At 39.0% G+C, this 20,049-nt stretch overlaps 1 protein-coding gene across 3 annotated transcripts; it reads left to right on the top strand.

The window, feature by feature from the left end:
• Positions 1 to 376: 376 nt before the first annotated feature.
• LOC111152249 (opioid growth factor receptor like 1) lies at positions 377 to 18,836 on the top strand. 3 transcript variants are annotated; one of them, XM_022510696.1, is made up of 8 exons: positions 812 to 859; positions 2,495 to 2,565; positions 4,981 to 5,067; positions 5,221 to 5,302; positions 8,225 to 8,303; positions 8,400 to 8,466; positions 8,573 to 8,718; positions 13,255 to 18,836. In XM_022510696.1, the coding sequence occupies exons 2-8, from the start codon at positions 2,515 to 2,517 to the stop codon at positions 13,919 to 13,921; spliced, it is 1,179 nt and encodes a 392-aa protein (XP_022366404.1). In that variant the 5' UTR covers positions 812 to 859; positions 2,495 to 2,514; the 3' UTR covers positions 13,922 to 18,836. The 3 variants fall into 3 exon arrangements, with proteins under 3 accessions (XP_022366402.1, XP_022366401.1, XP_022366404.1); XM_022510694.1 differs by lacking the exon at positions 2,495 to 2,565 and having other exon boundaries at positions 377 to 859; positions 5,224 to 5,302; XM_022510693.1 differs by lacking the exon at positions 2,495 to 2,565 and having other exon boundaries at positions 377 to 859.
• The last annotated feature ends 1,213 nt before the right edge of the window (positions 18,837 to 20,049 follow it).

The raw sequence follows: 20,049 nt of genomic DNA, 5'->3' as shown, positions 1-20,049 counted from the left end.
CCCGGACCAGCCGGGAGAGGAGGAGGGGGTGTGGACGGGACTCCCCGCGGACTGTGACACCGCCTTCGACAGCGCGTCCACCCCAGCCCCCGGCTTCCAGGGCTGGGCGGGACCACTCTTCCGGCTCTGCTGGGAGGGGCCCCATGCCCGTGGTCCTGCCCCGAGTAGAGATGGAGAGGGGCGGATGAGCAGCAGACCCCGATCCTCCCCAGGAGACGTCAAAAGCCAGGCGAAGGCAGGCCTTCCGGGGTGGAAAGCGGGCAGCGAGGTGTGGCCCCGGAGTCGGGGCCGGCGGCGCTGAGGCCGCGGGCGCGGGCAGCGGCGGCAGTTCGCTCCCCGGGGCTCCCGGCCGGCGCCGGCTCCCGCGGGTGGGGAGGAGAAGGAACCAGATGGGCGGGTTCAAGCGTTGGCGGCGGCGGTCCCGGGGCCGCCGGCTCCTCCCCGCGAGTGTGCCTGTCTGCCGCTCGCCGCGCTGAGGCAGTGCGGCGGCGGGCGGGCCGAAGCTGCCGCCCAGCGCCCTCGCCGAGGCCATGCCCGGGCCCTAGCGTGCCTGCCGCAGCCCGCGCCCAGTGCCCCGTCCCGCGCCCCGCAGCCCCGCACTCCCGCGCCCGCCGCCGCCTCTTCAATGGGCAACCTGCTCGGCGGGGTCAGCTTCCGCGAACCCACCACCGTGGAGGACTGCGACTCCACCTGGCAGACGGACTCGGAGCCCGAGCCCGAGGAGCCGGGGCCGGGTGGCGGCGGCGAGGGCCCGGGTCAGGAGCCCGAGCAGCCTGCGCAGCCCCCGGAGCGAGTCGGAGGGCGGCCCCGCGCCGACCCCGCGCCGGACGAAGACGCCGAGGCGGCGGGCGCCGAGCAGGTACGCGGCCCCGCGGTGGCCTCGGGCTGGGCCAGGGCGCCCCTGCCCCTTGAGGAAGGACGTCGCCGGGGACAGGGGCAAACGCCGAGCGACCCCCGAGCACAGGGTCCGGGGCGCCGGCGGCTGCCGATCCTCCGCGGCCAGACCCCTCCGCGCCGGCGGCCGTCTCGCCGCCCCGCGGACCCGGGGGGCCTGCCGTGGCCGGGAGCGCCGGAGCCGTCCCCTGCTGGCCTGGGGCCTGACCGCGGGCACTACAAGGAAGTCTCTCACGGCAGAACCCAACTTAAATGGGTGTTTTCTTTGCCTCTGCAGCGCAGCTGGGTGCTGCGAAGGTGGGGTGGGAGGAACCTGTCTAAAAATAGAGGATTGTGAAAACTGGTCTAGTGCGTGTTATTGGTAAAAATTACCCAGAATAGGGAGGCACTGCAACTAAGGAGCAGCGAGCATTCTACCCTGTAGGAGGGTCTATAGCCATTCAAGTATTGTGGAAGGTCCCCAACGGAAGTTAAAACACCACAATTCTTACCCTAAGTAAGGCCTTTCAACTGAGGAGTTCAGGGCACTCTTCAAAACTCTTGTACCACCCAGAGACTTGTTGCTCCAACTGTGCTTAAATCATTTGCCTAATATCATTTGGAGGAGAGGTTAGTAAAGGGATAACTATCCCTTTTAACCTCTGACAGACTGAAAATAATTCGGAAAACTAAAAAGGAGGAATTGTATAAGCAGCCCTCTAAAAGAAGTGCGTGCCCTGGAGGTATTAAAGGTTTGTGGTTCTGCATTAGGCCCTTCTCTTTATCAGCTGTGGAGGAATGAGAGTGGAAAAAAAAAATGGAGCCCAAAGTCAAATATGACCACAGGGTGCTTGGCTGGAGAACCCAAATATTACAGCTAAGGCTGCTTTATAAATCTGGATGATCATCTCTGTGTAGGTAAGGAGGAAGCAAAGTCCCAGTGCAGGCTGTACGCTAAACATGTTATTTCAGTCACCTGCAGTTTAGGGGGTTGGGTGGAAGTTGCTGTTTTCTTCCCCATTTGAGACAAAACCGAGGTTTAGAGAGTATGAGGAGCTTGCCCAAGAACATCCAGGGAGAGAATGAATGATACAAACCCAAGTATGTTTGTAACTAATGTAGAACCTTTAACCTGTTGGAATTGTGACTAGCTCTCGGACCCCTTGTGTCCTGGTTTGCTGATGGGTCATTTTGCGTTGTGAATTCAGCAGCCCCCTCCCAAAGTATTAGAGGCTGTACGCCAGTCTTTCCCTTTCTCTTGTCTCCCAATTAAGTAACCGTCTCAGAGAAGTTTGGGATATCAAAAAACGCCAGCTTAGATTCAGTCCAGCTAACTAGGTCCATCTATAGAAAACAATTGGATAATTAATGTTTCAGTTAATTCTGACAGAAATGGTAGACCACAGCAGCCCTCCCTTTTCCCCTTTAATCATTTATTTTTCTTGTTACTGTCACCATTTAACTTCCCTAAAAAAAAAAATCTGCTTTTTAATGTTGCTTTTTGACTGTCAGCTCCATTTGTTGCCCCTCCTGATAGTCATTTGCAAGTACTACTAGACCTACCTTTAGGATATATCCCAGTCTGACTACTTCTCACCTCCTTCATTGCCTTCATTCTTAGTTCAAGTGAAGATCTGACAAATGATGGCGACATTAACGATCAGCAAGTCTGGGGAAAAAGCATCATCAGAGGTTAAGTCAAGAATTCTCTTCAATTTTATATCCTATTAGACGTCCAAGTGGAGTTCTTAACATATCCATGGATGGAGCCTTAGTCCAGGACTGCAATCATCAACTTATATGAATGGTGATGTACAAAGTCCTGGCAGATAAGTGGTCACTAAGGAGTGGTGAGAAATAAGAACTAAGCCCTGGGCACTCCTCTATTTAGAACATATGAAGGGGAGGAGGAGCCAAAGAGAAATGTGACAAGGGGAACCAATGAGATTGGAAGAACCCAGAAGAGGTGTGGCACCTGACAGTGTTCCAGGAAGGAGGGAGGCATTGAACTGGCCAGCGCTGCTGGGATGATGCCCAGGTTGAGCACTGAGATATGGTTTGGTAAAAATGGAGATTTGTTAGTGACGTTGAAAGAGCTGTTTAGATGGAATGCTGAGGATGAAAGCCTGATTGTGGTGGGTCATGGGAGAAGAGGAGGAGAAGATAGGGGGTATGTACAGTTCTTTAGTGATATTTTACTGTAATAGGGAGCAGAGCTATGTAGCTGCATTTGAGGGGGATTTGGCAAAGAATGTTGTGTACGTTTATAATTAGAGATACTACAGCATGTTTGTATGCTGAGGGGAATGATCCAGAAGAGAGAGAAATTTTGATGATGCAGGAAATAGGAACAATGAATATATTAAGGAACAGAATCCTTGGCTGAGCAGGTGAAAGGCACAGGATAGAGATTCCAAAAGGAGCAGAAGTTGGAGGAACAGGTCAGATACTTGCAGGTTGGTACATTTAGAGGTTGGAGGATACAGTCATTCTCGCGATAATCCTGGGAAATAGGTAAGGGCATGACTCATTATCTTTGTTTCACAGAAGATGAAACCAAGATTCAGTTAAATGGTTGGCTTAATGCCTCACAAATAAGTAGTAGAGTTAAGACAATCCAAGTCTTGGGCTGTTGACATTGTACCAAGGTTCCTATCATGCTCCTTCACTTTTAGTGGAGCTGAAATGGCTTCATGCCTAATTAGCTGGACTTGCAGCCCTAAGCCTGGGATTCCAGTTCTGTGCTCTCACTGAGCTTTGGGGCCTTGTTCAACTTCTCTAAGCCCGGGCTACCTTGTTTCTAAGCTGGAAACACTAATAACTGCCATCCAGGTGTGTCCTAAGAATCAAATGAAATAATATACATGTAAGCGCTTTGTAAATGGAAAAGTGCTTTCTATACAAATGTAGGATGATGATTCATATGATTGTAGCTCAGGCTAAATAGATTCAGAAACTTGCTAGGCAGAGCTATTTTGAAACGTGTGGCAAGGACCAGAATTTAAGCTTTCCTTGCTTATGTAACATGACAGAGTAGCTAATGTTAAACATCGGAGAATTGGGTGTTAAAGTAAGTATCTCTATACTTGTAGTAATAGTGAGAATCACACCACTTCAAAAGGTGCGAAAATTGCTTGGAGGATGCTAATCTGTCAACACAGATGGGGGTGGAGGGTGATGAGAAAGGGATTGGGAGGGGGCGAAGCTCTTAATGAATATTCAGACCTAAACTTTGTCTTCTGTTTCATCGTTATCATCTGTCTTATTGTCCTTCTGCATACTGCAGGACATAAGGCACTCCCTTAGACATTCTCTTGGTACGTATAGTTAAAGAAACGAAACTGATTACATTGACCCATATCTTACATTTTAAAAATTATTCACGGTGTTGAAAATTTTTAGAATTTACATAGTATGAATAAACTACCATATATAAGTTACTACGATCTGAAGTTCATTTCATTTGAGAGCTTTTACTACTCTGTGTCTATATATTTTAAATTTGCTGATTTATGTCACCTTGTGTTACCACTGGAGTCACAGATTATACATGCCTGTGTGTACTTGTTATGGTGCTACGAAGGATGGAATTTAGAAAGCTATTTAATTTGTTTTAAAAATCCCCTTTTCATTTCATAAGTTGTGTTTTCCTTCTAAGTACAGCTAAATGTTGCAGTTAGTGACAATTTTTTTTGTAGAATTGATTTATTATCTTAACAATTTTCTAGTATTATGTATTCTAAAATTTTGTCATAGAATCATTTGTGTGACCTCTGGTAAAGTAAATGACTTAAATTCATTTTGAGTTCTGCTTCTGATGAATATTGATCTAGAACATTTGGCCTCTATAGGTTCTTGGTGAATAATAGTTTTTTTATTCAGTAAAACACCTTAGGACAAATGTTATTGGGTTCAAATCAGGCAAATAGAATGCCAAAAAATGTTGTAGTAAGCATCATTAAAAGAAAATTTCTAATACTGTCATTACACTGAACAGCTTGATACTTTTCAGGCTTTCGTTATGGGTGTTCATTATTTTAAGTGTTCTAGAAATTTCTCAGATTATTTTCCTTCACCATGTAAATGGAATTTCACTTTTTATTTTAGGGTGGTGATTCCACTGAAGCAACTACCAAACCAAAGAGAAGCTTTTATGCTGCAAGGGACCTGTACAAATATCGACATCAGTACCCAGTAAGAGTATAGAACGTTTTTCTCTAAAACATAAAATATTTCCCTTCTCTATTTTTCTTATTTTGTGCTGCTAGTAAGCAAATATGCAACAAGGGTCCTTGTGCCTTTTTTCTGTGTCCATATGCTGGAGATTGATTTCTTTTTTTCCTTTAGCAGAACTTCAAAGATATCCGATATCAAAATGACTTGAGTAATCTTCGTTTTTATAAGAATAAAATTCCATTTAAGCCAGATGGTAAGTAATCTGCTACCCTGGTAAAAAGCAAACTTTAAATAATAACATATGCTTAGTTGTTCTTTGTTTATTGTGTGGTCCGTACCTTCTTAATGCATTTATTCATTGACTGGCTTTACTTTGCTCTATAGGCTAATGTGTCCCCAAAGTCCTGGACTCTAGAGTTGTGAACATCCATTTGGCAATTTCTGGAGGAATAACTGTGAATTAGCAATACCTTCCCACCACTTGTTCAGGGTGGGGGTCATGATAGTGTTAGTGGGGGCCACTTCTGTGAGAGGCAAAGAGATGAGGTTCATAAATTCATAGAATCATAGAATATTAGGTTACTAAGAAGTGTTAGAGGAGATCAAATTAATCTTCCTCATTTTAAAGATGAGGTCAGTAGGTCTTAAAGCTCGGATGACTGACTTGTCTGGTCACTTGATTGTAGAGTTGGGTCTAGGATCCAGGGGCCAGTATTCTTTTCACCACACCATACCTCCAAATTATTTAGAACATAGCTGAAAAGTAATATTTTTATTAGAATTAATAGATAATTATTAGAATTATCTAATTCTAATTCAAGGAGCTCCAGCAGTCCCAGTGCAGTGTTCTGATACTCTAGGAAGGGAACTCCAAAGATGGTAGATCTCCATTCATCTCTGCCAAGTAAACTGCTTCCTCCTTCGCAAGTGTACAACTGTCCGCATAGAATCTTTTCTATGATTCTCCCCCTATAAGGAGAAGATGCATCCATTATAGTAATATGCATATTTCACTGAGGCTTCATGCTGTGGTTCATGATGAGCATCCTAATTTTATCCAGGTTAAACCAGCAAAGTTGGCTTTTCTCCTTCTCGCCCTTATCTCTTCGAGGTGACCAGATGGCCCTGGCTTCTGCTCTTTGTTCTTAGTGGAAACTGAGCCAGATCCACAGCCATGTGAGTCAGGGAATGAGGGCCAGAGATTGCAAAGCTTTCCAAGTAGCAGGACTACATTCTTTGGTGAACTAACTGGAGGAAGGCTATCTAAAGACTGGGAGGAGTGCTGGGATGAGGAATTCCTGCACTGTGTACTGAGAGATGTGACAGTTGGGAGTCTGGACAGGAGAACATTGTCACAATGGCCAGATCCACTTGTCTTTAATTAATTTTCTGGTGTCCCAAAAATCTGCTCTAATTAAGGAGGAAACCTCTGGGTAAAAATGCTCTGTTGTGTTTACTAAGGATAGAAGCACACTGCTTTATTTACTAATTGAAATAGTGTTTGTTAAATTATTAGTTTTTTTAGAACCTGGGACAAGAAAACCGTTTGAAGAAATGCAATGATAGATTGTTAATTTGACTCCTACTTGAATTTAATAAAATTTACCTAAAGGAATGCCTTCAAATATTAAAAACATTGAACATGACATTATTTAACTGAATTATTTTTGTATTTCTAGTAGTGAATTTTTTTTTGTGGTAGTAATTTAAAGTAATAACTTCAAGCACTGCATTAATTTTTTGTAGTCTTTACCACAAAACTTATTTTGAAATCTTATGGGGTTGGTAGGGGTCAGAAGCTTTATCTGAGATCACATGAAGTGTTATTCTAGTTTATTATATAAGTTACATAAACTCACCCAATTTCTTCCCCAGTATGTGCACACGTACACATATCCTTCCCCCCCCAACACACATACACTTGCCAGTAAGCATAAACCTGCAATGATGTATTTTAATTATTAAGCAGGAAGAGGGATAGTTGGAAGGGATAATTGATTTAAAAATGCTGATAAGGCCAAGAGTATGATTCAAAAAAACCTTTTGACTCAACCTTCCATGAGTAGACTTCTACCATAAACTGGTGGTATGAAGGCAAGAATAAGATGAGTTGCGTTTAGAGAAATACGTTGTATTTTTTTCTGTAAAATTCATTAAATGGGCCACATAGTCAATGGTGGGGACCTAGATAGAATTAGAGAAGTCAGAAATCCATGTGTAGCTTTTGACTTCCCCAAAACTTAAGTGCTAATACCCTCCTATTGACAGGAAGCTTTGCCAGAGGTATACATAGTTGATTAACACGTATTTGGTATGTGATAGGCATTATGTACTGTATTCTTACAAAAATAGTTCAAACTTAAGTTGTTCAAGGGTCAACTGTAATGGGTTCTTATGGGGAAACAGTAGGATGTGGTGAAGAGGGTTTAGTTTTTGGAATGAGAAAGACCTGTATTCTACCTTTAGATTTATGATTTTGTCAGTGTGTGACTTTGAACAAATCATACAATGTCCTCATTAGTAAAATGGGGATGGTAGCACTTGTTTGGGAGAGTTATGTGAAGATTAAGCTGGATGATATATACTCTGTAATATGGATCCTTTTTCTTCTATTTTTCCTTCCTCCCTTTCCTTCTCCTTTTTCATGTTTTTCTTCTCTTTCTCTTCTCTCACCTTTCTTTTATTCCTTTCTTTTTTCCTGGGCTACATTTCATCTTGATCCCATCTTGTGTTTAAAGAAGTTAGGACCATCTAGGGCAAGGGTTGGCGAACTTTTTCTGTCCAGTGACGGATAAGAAATACTTCCAGCTGTGTGGGCCATGCAGTCTCTGTTGCACCTCTGCAACTCTACTGTGGTTGTGTAAAATAATAAATGAATGTGCATGGCTGTGTTCCAATAAAACTTTATTTATAAAACAAGTGACATAGTTTGTCAACTCCTTTAGAGTAACACTGTTGGATAGAACTTTCTGTAATTCAAGGTACCATAGAATTTTGAAAAATTAGGCCTATTACATAACTGAGTATATGGCATAGGATATTCTTCTTGGCATAATTTTTGTGTGCTATTATTAAATTTCAAAGGTTTTAATATAAAGATTAAGTGGTTAAAAGTTAAAATGCCTTCAACAATGTCTTAAATGTCTGGCTCATCTTCTAAATATTTACTGCCTAGGTGTTTACATTGAAGAAGTTCTAAATAAGTGGAAAGGAGATTATGAAAAGCTGGAGCACAACCACACTTATATTCAATGGTCAGTTACATTTCTGTATCTTGAACCATGTCCTATTTAATCATGTATGTTTTCCAGATAACATTAATATAACAATATTATTTTTCTAAAAAATAGGCTTTTCCCCCTGAGAGAACAAGGCTTGAACTTTTATGCTAAAGAATTAACTACATATGAAATTGAGGTAATGCAAGCTCATTTTATTTTATAGGAGATGGCTCAAATAATATTGTTCTTTTATTGTCCTGGTAACTACTGAATCATTTCAGCTGACTTTTTCACCCCCTTAGGAATTCAAAAAAACAAAAGAAGCAATTAAAAGATTCCTCCTGGCTTATAAGATGATGTTAGAATTTTTTGGAATAAAACTGGTTGATAAAACTGGAAATGTTGCTCGGGCCGTTAACTGGCAGGAAAGGTTTCAGCATCTGAATGAGTAAGTAATGCCCCGGAGTGCATCGGGGGCCAGCATGTTATTTTTTCTGGATTGGAGTTCTCTGTATGGAGCATAGGAACAACTAGTAGATGGACCAGAAATTTGAATTCAAAAGCTAGTCTGAAATGCATTTTATTCCTTGTTCTGTGTTCTAAAGCACAACAAAACAACAAGAAAGAATGACATTGCAGGTTGGAATAAGGCCATTCCTCTTCAGAGCTGTTTTTTCCTGAAACCTCTCTACTGCCCAGGCCAAGTGGGGTCTCTCTCCCTCTTTACACCATGGTTCCTGGCACTCATACCCATTTCTTGTATACAGCTTTCCACATCTCCTCTGCTAGGTTGTGAGCTTCCTGCTGCTAGGTCTGTTCATTGGGCATGGTACCTTCTTAGATTAAATCCATAAATTAAGACTATGACATATAAAAATCATTTTGTAGACTGGAAGGGGAAAGTGAAGGAGGGGGAATCAGAGAGGGAGAAGAACCATGAGAGACTGTGTACTCTTGGAAGCAAACTGAGAGTTTTAGAGAGGAGGGTGGTGGGGGACCGGTTGAGCCTGGTGATGGGTATTAAGGAGGGCATGGGTTGCATGGAACACTGACTGGGTGTTGTACACAAACAATTAATCGTGGAACACTACATCAAAAACTAGTGATGTACTGTATGGTGACTAACATAACAACAATAACAAAAAGACTGAAATGTGTTTGTACATTACTAAAAAAGAGGGAAAATTAGAATCTTCATTATTTGGGTAAAAATCAGAAGCCCACTTTTGCTTACTAAATCCTAAAACCCGTGAAGGAAATTTTAATATGGTTTATTTGGAATTGATTTACTGTATTCTTTTGCCTGGATATATATAACTTTCATTAATACTTATACCCAAAGTTTATTTTTCTTATTATTTTCTTTGTATGCAAAATGATTTTTTTTCTTTTTAATTATAGGGTGACTTACGAATATTGGACCATAAAACCAACAACTTTAAAGCTTTTTTTTTTTTTTTTTTTTTTTTAGCACATTATAATTAGCTGAGCTGGGCAAATACCAAGGGGGAAAAAAAAGTAACCTAGGAAATTTTTCTTTGCCCAACAGTTTTAGGCATCAGTTAACTGAATTTTTTGGTGTTTTCCAGAACTTTCATCTTGCTTTGCTAAAATGAGTATAAGTATTAATGTTTAAGCCTTCTTTTTACTTTATTAATCATAGGCAACACTTTTAAAATGGTAGCTTCTACTAAAACAGCGATGATACAGGCATAAAGCTTTATGATCCTGAGTATAAGATCCAGAAACTCATAACTCAAGTTAAATTTGATTTATATAGGACACTTAGAGCAGAAGCATATATGCCTTTGCCTAAGCAATGTGGATAGTTGTCTCTGGACAGAGTTTCTAAGGCCTTCTGTCATACTGTCAACGAACGCTATCTGCAAGTAGCCTACTGACATGAAGGACAGCAGCAGGAGCATCATTTTAGAGAATCGCCATCCTCAGCTTCTTGTTTCTGCTTGGAACAGCAATCTCATTTAGTAAATGTTTGTCGAACGAACAATGAACAAAAGACGTTTGCCAGCTTAAATCCTCCTTGGGGTTTTATTTTCTGATTCTCTGATAGTTGGAAATAGATCCCTTCTGAAGGTTTTAATTAAAATGATCTCCTGGCTTAGGTCAGGGAAGGGATCCTGAATTAACCATCAGATTCCCTTGCCCCATTCAGATCCTTTTCTTTCCACCACCCACTGTCTCTCATTTTCCTTTCCCTGGGTATTGCACAGAGCTTTTATTTGTGTTTTAATCTGTGTGCATCTTGAGTTTCTTAGAGTAGGCAGGAAACTCAATATATTTATAGTAGCCCAGCGGAAAAAAAAGTATTGAATGAAAGTGAAATGAAGTAACGTTTAGTGGAACAAGTGACCATGACTAAAAGAACTGAAATATTTTCAAACATGGGAGTTCAGATATGTAGACCAACCACTCAGATGTATTTCCAATTTAATTTGTAAATTAAATTTAAAAATTTAATTAAAGGATAAGGATACAAATCCTTAGATTATGGAGCCTACTTTAGATCCTGGAATTGCTTCTCACTTCTATTTTATTTTCTACCTCCTGTGTGTTCTCTCTTCACCTACCTGGCCTTCCTGACACCTGCAGTCCTATTTACCATCCTTACTTCTTTTGGGAAGCCCAACTTCTCTCTTTTATCTGCTGTGCAACCCCAAAGACTGCTTACAACATTAGAAGGGTTTTATCTGCTCTCTTCTCTTCCATTTTGTCTTTATTTGTCATATTTATTTCAAATCATAACTGAAACACTCAGTTTCTTTCTTGTGTACTTCTGTTCCATAATCTTCATTTTCATTCTCTTCAACCCAAGTTTTTGTCCTTTTCTACTGTTACATAAATATTTTAAATCAGAGAGTGTATAGATATGGATAAATGTGTACAGAAATCCCATCTTGGCCCTTCGTCTAGGACTAGATATGTGTAATTGAGCTGGTTGCAATAGAGTACATTTTGTTGGATCATGTAACTCATCTTTGGGATTTTTGAAGAAAAATATTCCCCCCACTTTTCCATGCATTTCTCTCTCAGGTTTATAGAAGCAGATACTGCTCAAGGATTTTATCTCTAAATTTTTGGGGAATAGAAACTCCATACTAACCTAACACTAAGTCATTTCTGCTGTTAATGGCACATTGTCTTAACCTCGTTCAAATTCATCTTGCCTTAGAAGATTTTTACTTCCTAACTATTGAAAAATACAGATTCTTAAGACTGAAACATACCTGCTGTGTTTTACCCTTTGGCCTCAAAGAGTCGAATATTAGGATAATACTTTTGTGGTCAACATCCAGGAGAATAGGGATGATAAAACTGCTGTGCTTGTCTTTTCCAAGGTTTGGCTAGCCTGAATCATTAAGGTTTTTGTTTTGTCCAAACTTTCTTATTAACATGTGAGACTGTGGAACCATCCCCTTCCGTCCCTCAGGTAATTCCACATCCTTCTTCACTTTTCCCAGATAATTTACTAGTTCTTCCTAAGTGAAATATTGCAAATACTTTTGGAAACGAAAGCAGGTGTATGCATTGCTTGTATAAAGTTCAGTGTCTGGTGTATAAAACAGGTTTTCGGGGGGTGCCTGGGTGGCTCAGTGGGTTAAAGCCTCTGCCTTCGGCTCAGGTCATGATCCCAGTGTCCTGGGATCAAGCCCCGCATCAGGCTCTCTGCTCGGTGGGGAGCCTGCTTCCTCCTCTCTCTCTGCCTGCTTCTCTGCCTACTTGTGATCTCTGTCAAATAAATAAATAAAATCTTTAAACAAACAAACAAACAAAAAAAACAGGTTTTCAGAAGTTAGAAATGAGTGGTGAGTATGGTCGTGTGTCAGTAGAGGGTAAATCAATCCTAGGCTGTTGGTGATGCTTGAATCATCTGTGCAGCCGAAGAAGCCTTGAGGAGGCAGCCAGGTATTTGTAATAAGGCAACTATTGCCCGGTGACGTAGGGTAAGTATGTTATGAATTGTGAGAGAGATAGGCTTGGAAAGCCTTCATCTGTTAACAGCTTTAGTTTGGGGGCGGTGAAGAAGTTTGTGCAGTGTGGGGGAAAAAGGCATCTTTGGAGTCCTTGCCATTAGAAGCAAAATTTAAAATTCTCTGGGAAAAAGGAGACAGAGGCCATGGACGGAAGACGATTAGGTGATTAAATTGGGAAAGGTACACATAGGTGGCTCTGAGTACCACATTTAAATAATAACAATCACAACATGAATTTTAAATAGTTTCTAATATTTTTTGAGTCCTATGTGCTCTGCATAGGTCTCAACTCATTTGATTCTTCTAACAGTCCAGTAAGGGAAGGGCCATTTCGCCTATTTTGCAGATAAGGATACTGAGTCAGAGAGAGATACCGTAACCTCATGTAGCTGTGGGGGTAGAGCCATGGTGCGAGCCCAGGTGTGTCCCCAAAGCCCATGCTCCTCACTATGTTCTGTGAGAGACCAGTTTTGCATCCTTTGTCACAATTGTTCTAGCAAGGTAGAGTGGCTTTTGGTGCTGTCCTTATGAGTTGGGTGGTATGGTGGATTTTGCTGACACTGTAAGTCATAGCTTCAGCTGAAAGCTCATTTTGCATTTATGTTTGGTGCCAGTTACCTGTGGAGGGTGCAGTACAGTTGGTAATGTTGCAGATAAATGCCCTAGTAGACCACATCCTCAGTGTGCTTAGGAAACAACAGCTCAACATCAGTGGGAATAAATTTTAGATCTAAATATTTCTCAAACACGAAGAATTAAAGTAACAAGGGGAATTTATATTGTATATTTGAATGTCGCATAGATTGCCATTACATTGAAGTATAATGTTTTAATAACTTCTAATTTATTCTTCCAATGGTGTCTGATAGGACTTTCAGTAAAGTCTTTGTTCAGTTAAAAAATATTTTTCCAATACTTTTCATTCCCCTGCTTTTCTTCACCTGATTTCCACCCCCCCCAACACTCACATTTTATTCAATTCTCTCTTTCAGGTCCCAGCACAACTATTTACGAATCACTCGTATTCTTAAAAGCCTTGGTGAGCTTGGATATGAAAGTTTTAAATCTCCTCTTGTAAAATTTATTCTTCATGAAGCCCTTGTGGAAAATACTATTCCCAATATTAAACAGAGTGCTCTGGAGTATTTTGTTTATACAATTAGAGACAGGAGAGAGAGGAGAAAGCTCCTGCGGTTTGCCCAGAAACATTACACGCCTTCAGAGAATTTTATCTGGGGGCCACCGAGGAAAGAACAGTCAGAGGGGGGAGGCAAAGCCCAGAAGATGCCTGCCCCTCCCACCTCCGGTCACATCAGTCAAACTTCTATGCACAAAAAATCCAAGGACTCCAAAAATTCCTCCTCAGCTGTTCATTTAAATGGCAAAACAGCTGAAGAAAAAAAAGCGGCGCCTGGAAGGCCTGGAGAGGAGAGAGACAGGCCCAGTGCAGAGCCCAGCGGTGAAGCTACCAAGCCGAGAAACACAGAGGACAGTAATGGCGAAAATTCAAATTCTGAACCGGAAAAAACAGTCACCAGTCCCACTGAGCAGAAGGAGAGTACAGCTTCTTCTGAAAAAGAGGAGGACGGTGACAGTCATAGCAAAGACTGTGAAGATCCTGGAGCTGCAGGTGCTCCAGATGATGGACAATCACAGTGAATTATCAGAGAACCCACACCCCAGCTTAGGTAAGGGAGGAGGAACTGTACAGGGTCTCCTGAAGAACGGAGGGCACATTGCAGATTTTCCCCATCTGTTTTTGATTTCTGTTGTCAACTTTTTTTTGCTGGTTTTTCATTTTGGATGACAATGAATTTAATCTTTAGTAAGAAGTTTTAAGCAAGACCCAATAAACGAATGTATTCTGTAATGCTTTTAGGATGTGACTTTTCAAATTCTGTACCTAATGATTGCTTTTAAGTGATTTTCAGTGTATCTGGGAATAATCATGTAGTATTTGATGTATCAAATAAATTCCTTGGGAGATTACAGTCTACATGAAGAAAAGCAAGAGGATGAATTTCGTCCTGTTGCCATGCTTTTTGCCAATTTATGGATTTATTTCTTAAGCTGGAAAAACAATTTGGTCATTTCAGATATATCCATAGAGTAATTTGGACTCATCATTACAACACCTAAATATGTTTATTTTTAAATTCTGGTACGTGAGATTTATATTCTTGGGGAGCTATAATCTCCCAGCCCATTTCTTGTCCTCACTGCCCTTTCCTGTTTCCCTCTCTCTGCACTTGCCCTCATTTGCCATCTTTGTCAGCCAGCATGTGTGTTTCTTGGGTACGTTCAGGTGATCCCCTGTACTGAAATTTAAATGGAACAGAAAGGCACTTTTCAACTGTACGATCATCAAGAATTTGCTTTTTTAAAATAATAAAAATGTCTTTCTATGTTAAATGCTTAAAAACAAATTTTGATGCAAAAGTCCAAGAGAAGGATTTTGCTTTTATGGCTGTTCCATATAAATTTGGTGCTTGTATCTAAATGCAAATGACTAAAGAATTAAAAAATAAGAAAAGAAATTACTCATTTTTAAACGGCATGCTTCTTATGCTGTCAACAAGGTAGTGGTCCCTAATCCTTGACTATCTCAGTGTTCTGTGGGCTATGAAATTAATAATAGTACTTAGTCCAGAGTATCTTAAAAAAAAAATTTGTTGTATCTCTAAGTCGTGAAACCTCGAAATTGAGAATAGATTTGAAATTCCATATCCTCAGGTTTAGCAAGCACTTGATGTTTTGATACTGGTTAAGAGGAAGTAATTTTATTTCCTCTACTACTATTATTAATTAGTATAACAAATCAGAAAATAATCAGAAATGCTATGGTGAGAACTTCAAAGCATACATACAAATATAGTTAAAGCAATTAATAGAAAAAAAATTCACTTTCATTTAGAGCAGAATTGGCTTTTGTGTATCTCTTGTGCTTTTAGATTCACTTTAACCACCAGAGAATTTTTACTATGTTCTATTTGTTAGTCATAACATACCATCTTCTGTTACCTTTATGATCAGGGGATTTCCAGCCAAAGATTTCTAGAGAATATATCAACAGTATGCCTTTAGAAATACTTTATTGCTTTGAAGTTTACATGAAACATCACATTTGCTCAAACTTGACTTTTTAAATATGAATATTAGAAACAAGTTGTATATCATATTCCAATTAATCTAGAGTATTTTCTCATTTTTGGTTCCCATAACATCCCAATTTTTGCTTTCTATTGTTTGTGAAGTGAACATAAAGATTTGGGGAAACAATTCTGCTTTTGCACTTCGGTTTCGTTTTTGTATGGACCCTCTAATGTGGTGCTTGTAGCAATGTCCCCATAGAGAGGATAAACAGTTTTCAGAGTTAGACGGTGAGAGTAGTTGTCACATTGAACTGAATTGTAGGAACATGATTAATTCAAAATATTTTACCAATTCTGAATACATGATAAAGCGTTCAGACTGCTTTCTATGTGTATACTACTAAAAATTTGTGATCAGATATTAAAATATTTAAAAAACAGTGGACAGAGACAAAAATAAATGGATATAATCTGAATGTCTTGGAAACTGTAGTGTATCAGAGCCCTTACAGGTAAAACATTTCATTCAACAATTTAACTTTTAGAATATTATTCCTAATTAGGGGTTTGATTAGATTATGCCAATTAATTAGAGAAGATTTAGTCTCAAGGGAAAAACTGCCTGGCTTCCATTTAAAACAGTGGCCTTTTCCCACTATTATTTTTAAGATCCATATTCATATGTAACAGTATAATTCCTCCATTTAATCTGCAAATATTTTATGAGAGAATTCTTCAGTAGAGAACAAGTGAGGAGATGTCATTCCTTTTGCAAATAAAAACTGAGTGTCTAAAATTTTTTTTCTACAAAGAATACTTTGTACAATTAATAGTTTTTTAAATAAGATCTGTAGATACGTATTTATGTGGGTCTTAAATATGAAACAGCCCTCTGGGTTTGACGCTGATGTTTTGTATTTTGAAAAACTACCATATGCTTGCAGAAATTTATTGAGAAGCTGTTTTAAAAATGCAGTGAAGCATGGCCAAATAGCTAGAAACATTATTGAATCTTTGCAAATATATAGACTTTATTATTGTACCTTGGACTGCGAGGATATAAACATTGGCTATTGATAAAATATTAAATTGCATTTCATGGCAAATAGATGTTATATCGCTTGGTTAGTCTAGTACATTTCTAATATTTTGTGCTTTCATATCTCTAAGGGGATAATATATGTGAAAGTATTTTGAAATACTGTAAAGTGATATATAATTATAAGATATATTTCTGTACAGTAAAGTTTATAACATTAAGAATATTGTATCATTATACAGTTTCATGCTCAATCTCATAAGGAACTCAGAAGAATCATGATAGAAGTGAAAATGTGTCTGCTTTCTCTAAATCAGGTCTAGTTCTCAGTTCAAAAATTATTTTGTATAGTTTTATTTTGAATTTAGGTTTTGAGACTACTTTTTTCAGCTTCAAGTAGAAAATAAAATATACAACTCAGGAGTTACTAGAGAAGTTCTAAGATTTTTTTGCTAAGTATTAAAAATATAAATATATGAAAATGTCATTTAACACCTATCATTATCATTATGTTTCATGTTTTGTTGTATAGAATTACCTACTTTGCTTCTAGCTTTTATGCTTTAATCTGAGTGAAAATATGATCTGGTGAAAAAGGAAAAACAGTGCCAGTGTTCTGAGTTACTCTTTAAAAAACCATTTTAGTAGGTAAACTCCATATCAAGTGGTCAAAAACTGGTTGAACTGATAGATAGAGACTATTTGGTTAATTGTATAGAGTTAAATTTCCCAAAGTTTTAAAATAGAGTTATGGTTGAGTTTATACTCTCTTGAGTAACTAAATCAACCACGTTTTTTGTGTTTCTATAATTGAGGTTATTCTAGAAGCTGTATTTTCTAACCTGAGAAAAGGACATTCTTGATTTTACTTGAAAGTAGCTTCGTCTATGGGTCTTTCATGTCTGTCTGGGCTGAGTGGGAATCCTTTGTTATAGGAATGGTTTTGAAGACTTCTAATTTGTTTCCCACTAAGAGAATTCCAGAGTATGGGTCAAACAGGGTCAGTGTAGGATCTAGAACATTAGCAGTTACATATATTGGCTTCTTTTGACTTTTTTTGTAGTGTTTATGACATGAACAGATTTGTGTGGGGGTAATCTCTAGAGTGACAGTGAGTACTACCCTGCCTCCTTCCCTGTTCTAGTTATCCAGCCTACCCAGCAGATTGTGTTCAGGGACAGGCTGTGTTTTAAAAAATCCCTTATTACTGAAGTTAATAATGATATAGTTATAAATATGAATGCCTGGAGGTGTCCAGATGTGCCTTAACTGATGTAAATGGTTTTCATTCAGAAGTTTAGATTTTTACTCCATTGTAAAATCTTGCCATGAGGAACTTTCCAAACCATGAATATCACTATTTTACTGAATTTACGTTGGTGCTTTTTCATTTTGGAGAAATTTCCCTTTGTGACAATAGCATAGGAAGTGTACTTGCCACAGTGTTCAACAATGTCATTTATTTGACAGAAATTGTTTACAGTAAGAAAGATCAACTACATTGGTACACTTATTTATGTTCTTACTTGATTTTGCTACATGCTATGATTTTCATTTTAAACATTACTCAGTTACTACAAGTAATATTTATCGGTATTTTACTCTTTTCTTAGCTGCAGATGGATGCAGAAAATGGAAATCAATTAGAGAATTATTTAAAAGTTTAACTCCAGTAGCTGGTCAGAGGAATCTGAAACTAATTTTCTTGTTAGAAACATTTAAAAAGCACTGTTTTTGCTTTTTTTCCTAGATTAGAATCTTCTTTGTCATCTGCTTTTTTCTTGATCTGTTCAGAGTTATTGTTTTAGTTATTTGTGGGAAATAGCTTCTTAATATGTTTGTTGCTTGAATTGAAGTTTTCATGTGGAGGATATACAATTAAGTGTTTGTTTTATGGCTCAAACTGTGCCTGGAAGTAGAGTCGAGAATGGGGACTAAGAATCAGGTGGGCGTCTTGGTACAGTGGAGCCGACACTGGCTTCCAGTCTCTCCAAAGGCATGATGGGTCCTCAGAGCTTCCTCGGAATCACGAGGGTGTTGAGCTCCACTATCCCTGACTTCTGAAGAAAGTGGACTAACTTGGACTCCAAATACAATTTTAATAGGTATCGATTTTCACAAAATATGTTATAATTTATTACCATTTTGTAGTCATTTAGGAAATTATGAACGATTGGACACCTGTTATGTAAATCGTAGCTGAATCTTTAATAACCGTCTTGGGAAACATCGGAATACCATTTCCGCCCACCCCTCCTCCCAGTTCTTGAATCAAAAATTCTTTTGGGTTGTTCTTTCATAGGTTAAATACTAAAAAGTTTTTATAAAATGACTCAGTGTATTTTAAAAATGAACTGAAAGGGAAGAGACATTGATGCCTACTTGTAAGGCTTGAAGACCTTGTTAAAAAAAAAAATCAGAAACCTCGTGAAAATATATTTAAGCTATGAAGTTCATCACATTTTCATTTTTAAATTATAGCAGAGTTTATGGAACAGTTTACATTTACATTACAGAGAGATTAGTTATATAATAATCTTGGCCGTAAGAAATGTTCAAGTTCTATACTCATTGGTCAAATGGGCATTGATTTTTTTCGGGGCTAATTTAGTTTCAGGTGAAGAAAAGGAAAACACAAATGGAACAAAAGATTAGAAACAGTAACAAGAAACTTTCTACAGAAATAAAGATATAACCAATGAGGAGTTTGTACAAGTGACAGAATTATTGGGAGCAGATGAGGAATGATCTATAAAAACTTTATGGTAGGGATGTGATTTCAGAATTAGCTCAATGTTATTTTTGCCTGGGAGATCAGGGATTGGTGTGCAAACAGAATCCCATTAATACTCTCATCTGAATCATGATTTCCACCCACTCCATGGTAGAATGAAACATTTCGGTAGAGGGGTAGAAGTAGACAAATGATCAGGTACCAAGTTTAATTTCTTTGCCAGTGTGTATCAATAGTTGGTGGTTTTACTAACCAATTAAACTGAGGGACTGGCTGAGATAGGATTCGGTAACAAGATTGTCTAGAAATGAAGTAACTAACTCCCATAAAAGAGATGACATCATATTAATTGTGCAGCATTAAAATTAAGAGAAAGAAGTGAGAGAAAAGCATTAGCTGATCCTTTGATAAACATTTTTTTTTCATTTTTATAAAAAGACAATTTACTCCCTTTTCCTGAATAAGCTATTGGCCTTTCATTAGTATACCTAAGAAGATAGATGGCCAACTGGGTCCTGGCACTATTTTACTCTGGAAACTACCGTGTCCTTTGTATTTTAGGTACTTCAGGAAAATGGGTATGATTCCTAAAAAGATGTGTGGTTTACTTCCCACGTAAGCTCTCACTGTCCAGCAGCCACTGGGTCTTCTCTGTGCTCTGTATTCTACTGAAGTATGAATTACAGAATGCTGTGCATGTCTGTTAGTACCAATACCATGTGTGTGTGGTAGGAGTTGTAACCAGTTTCTGGATCTGTATGGTACTATGAAACACTTGTTTTATAATTCTGTAATTGTATGGCAGTGTTATGCCAAAAATGTATAAAGAACAATAGTTTCTGTTGCTGACTGCTGTATTTTAAAATATTGTTTCTGAAATAATATATTTAGAGTTCCTTTAGAGTAATTATTTTTAAAAACT

The sequence above is a fragment of the Enhydra lutris genome, unplaced genomic scaffold (genome assembly GCF_002288905.1).
Source record: "Enhydra lutris kenyoni isolate GAN:26980312 unplaced genomic scaffold, ASM228890v2 scaffoldscaffold28, whole genome shotgun sequence".
NCBI classification, from domain to species: domain Eukaryota; kingdom Metazoa; phylum Chordata; class Mammalia; order Carnivora; family Mustelidae; genus Enhydra; species Enhydra lutris.
Note: the sequence above shows the minus strand (reverse complement) of the source record. Positions and strands in the feature narration are given on the sequence as shown.